The following is a 1623-nucleotide window of genomic DNA, read 5'->3' as shown; positions in this document are numbered from 1 at the left end:
ATTTTAAATTAAAAATTAAAATGAAAATAGTTAAAATATTAATTTGTTTATTTGTTAAGCGTATGTATTTACTGTATGCCGTGTGAAGTATTCAATAATATGTATTGGAAAAGTGCATCTTAAGAATTAAAGGTGAAAATAACAGTCCATTTCAATTAACATTCTCTAGGGTTAGTCAAAACAAACCTTATCCAAAGCATAGCGGAAGATAGACGCTACCTTCCATGTAAGACAGTGACATGTTTTATTCCTTCACCAAAGCACCAATATTCACCATTGTCATAAATTTCTGAGTGCAGAAGAGAGACACAAAGGTTCCATTCCATTCCATTCCTCCATGGGAAACACTCAAAGTAGCAACTACTCTGAGCAGTATCCTCTGGGCAATTCACCTCTGATTTTCCTTCGCAAGACCAAGTTCGGGAGAGGCCCTGAGGCTCTCCACACTTGGACTGCTCACTACAACTCCTTCAGAAGCACCTGTGAACTCGAGTTGACCAAAACCAACGCCGATTACAACCAGGATCAAGAGTTAACCATCTCAATCCACGACCACGCATCAACCCACCCAAACGACTACTTTAAATTTACGTTAGACGTGACTGTTAAACAAGGTCTTCTCTTGGGAGATGCTAAAGTTACCGGAACTGCAAGCGTGCTGCGTCTTCCGGTCTGCAAAACTCCTATGGCGCAAGGTGGGGTCCTCAAGGCCTCCTCCTACTTATACGGAACTCACACGGACCGAAAGGGTCTTGTGGTGTTGTCAAGAGCAAGAACACACGATGATGATAAAGTGCTTCCTTACATGATAACTGTAAAACACTATTTTTTCTCTGCAGATTATTCTCACGGTGTCTCTCTTGTGGCCACGATTTGCAGTACTAGCGATGATGGAGGCTTCAGCGTTGAGATTGAGAAGCCTTCAAAGCATTCGAAAGGTGAGTTGTTGAAGATGTTTGATGATGTCAAAGCAAATGGGTGGTGGCCTCATCCCACCACTTCTGATTGGCCAATCCAGCTTCCAAACCAGAACAACAATATTCCTGCAATTCCTTCTTATAATAACAACAGAAGCATCAACAACGGTGGATCTTTTAATGGCAATGGTAACGGTTGTTATACAGTTAATCAGCATTTTTACGGTCAAGGATATCAAAGAATTGCGTTCAGAGATTTCTAGAGTAATAAGGTGATCACGTTTTCTTAGGAAAGGTTTATCATCAACAACTACATGTTCTCTGTATGATGTACCCTTCGATTCTGATTGTTTAACTTTGCTAAACCTTTTTCTTAGAATGTTTGCTTTAACCATCTCTTTAGTTAGTAAATAAATATATTACATGTTAGTTTTTTTTATTAGTAAATAATAAATAAAAATAAAATGAAATAATTCAACGATGTCTCAATCCTTATACAAGAATACTCAAATCAAATTACATAGCAATCAATCAACTGGGTTCCAATAAACTCTAAAAAATCAACTGGGTTCCAATAGACTCTAAAAAGACAACAACCAGAGTGTCATAAACATTACTAAACATATATAGTCATGACTACATCCGTACACAAATATAACATCATTACAAAAGACCCTAACACCTTTCAGTCAAAATAATAAAAAAA

The 1623-nt window shown here is 37.6% G+C and overlaps 1 protein-coding gene across 1 annotated transcript; it reads left to right on the top strand.

Annotated features, from left to right (window-relative positions):
• The first annotated feature begins 253 nt into the window (after positions 1–253).
• Positions 254–1296, top strand: LOC137823164 (uncharacterized). The gene is made up of 2 exons (XM_068628316.1): positions 254–695; positions 840–1296. Exons 1-2 carry the CDS (start codon positions 338–340, stop codon positions 1178–1180), a joined length of 699 nt encoding a protein of 232 aa, XP_068484417.1. The 5' UTR covers positions 254–337; the 3' UTR covers positions 1181–1296.
• Positions 1297–1623: the final 327 nt, after the last annotated feature.

Source organism: Phaseolus vulgaris, chromosome 9 (genome assembly GCF_000499845.2).
Source record: "Phaseolus vulgaris cultivar G19833 chromosome 9, P. vulgaris v2.0, whole genome shotgun sequence".
NCBI classification, from domain to species: Eukaryota; Viridiplantae; Streptophyta; class Magnoliopsida; order Fabales; family Fabaceae; genus Phaseolus; species Phaseolus vulgaris.
The sequence above is the reverse complement of the archived record's forward strand: the minus strand, read 5'-3'. Positions and strand labels throughout refer to the sequence as shown.

Coding starts and splice junctions, on each gene's coding strand:
- LOC137823164 (XM_068628316.1), top strand. CDS start 338: ATGGGAAACACTCAAAGTAGCAACTACTCTGAGCAGTATCCTCTGGGC. Junction 696..839: donor CAAAACTCCTATGGCGCAAG/GTGGGGTCCTCA, acceptor TTTTCTCTGCAG/ATTATTCTCACGGTGTCTCT.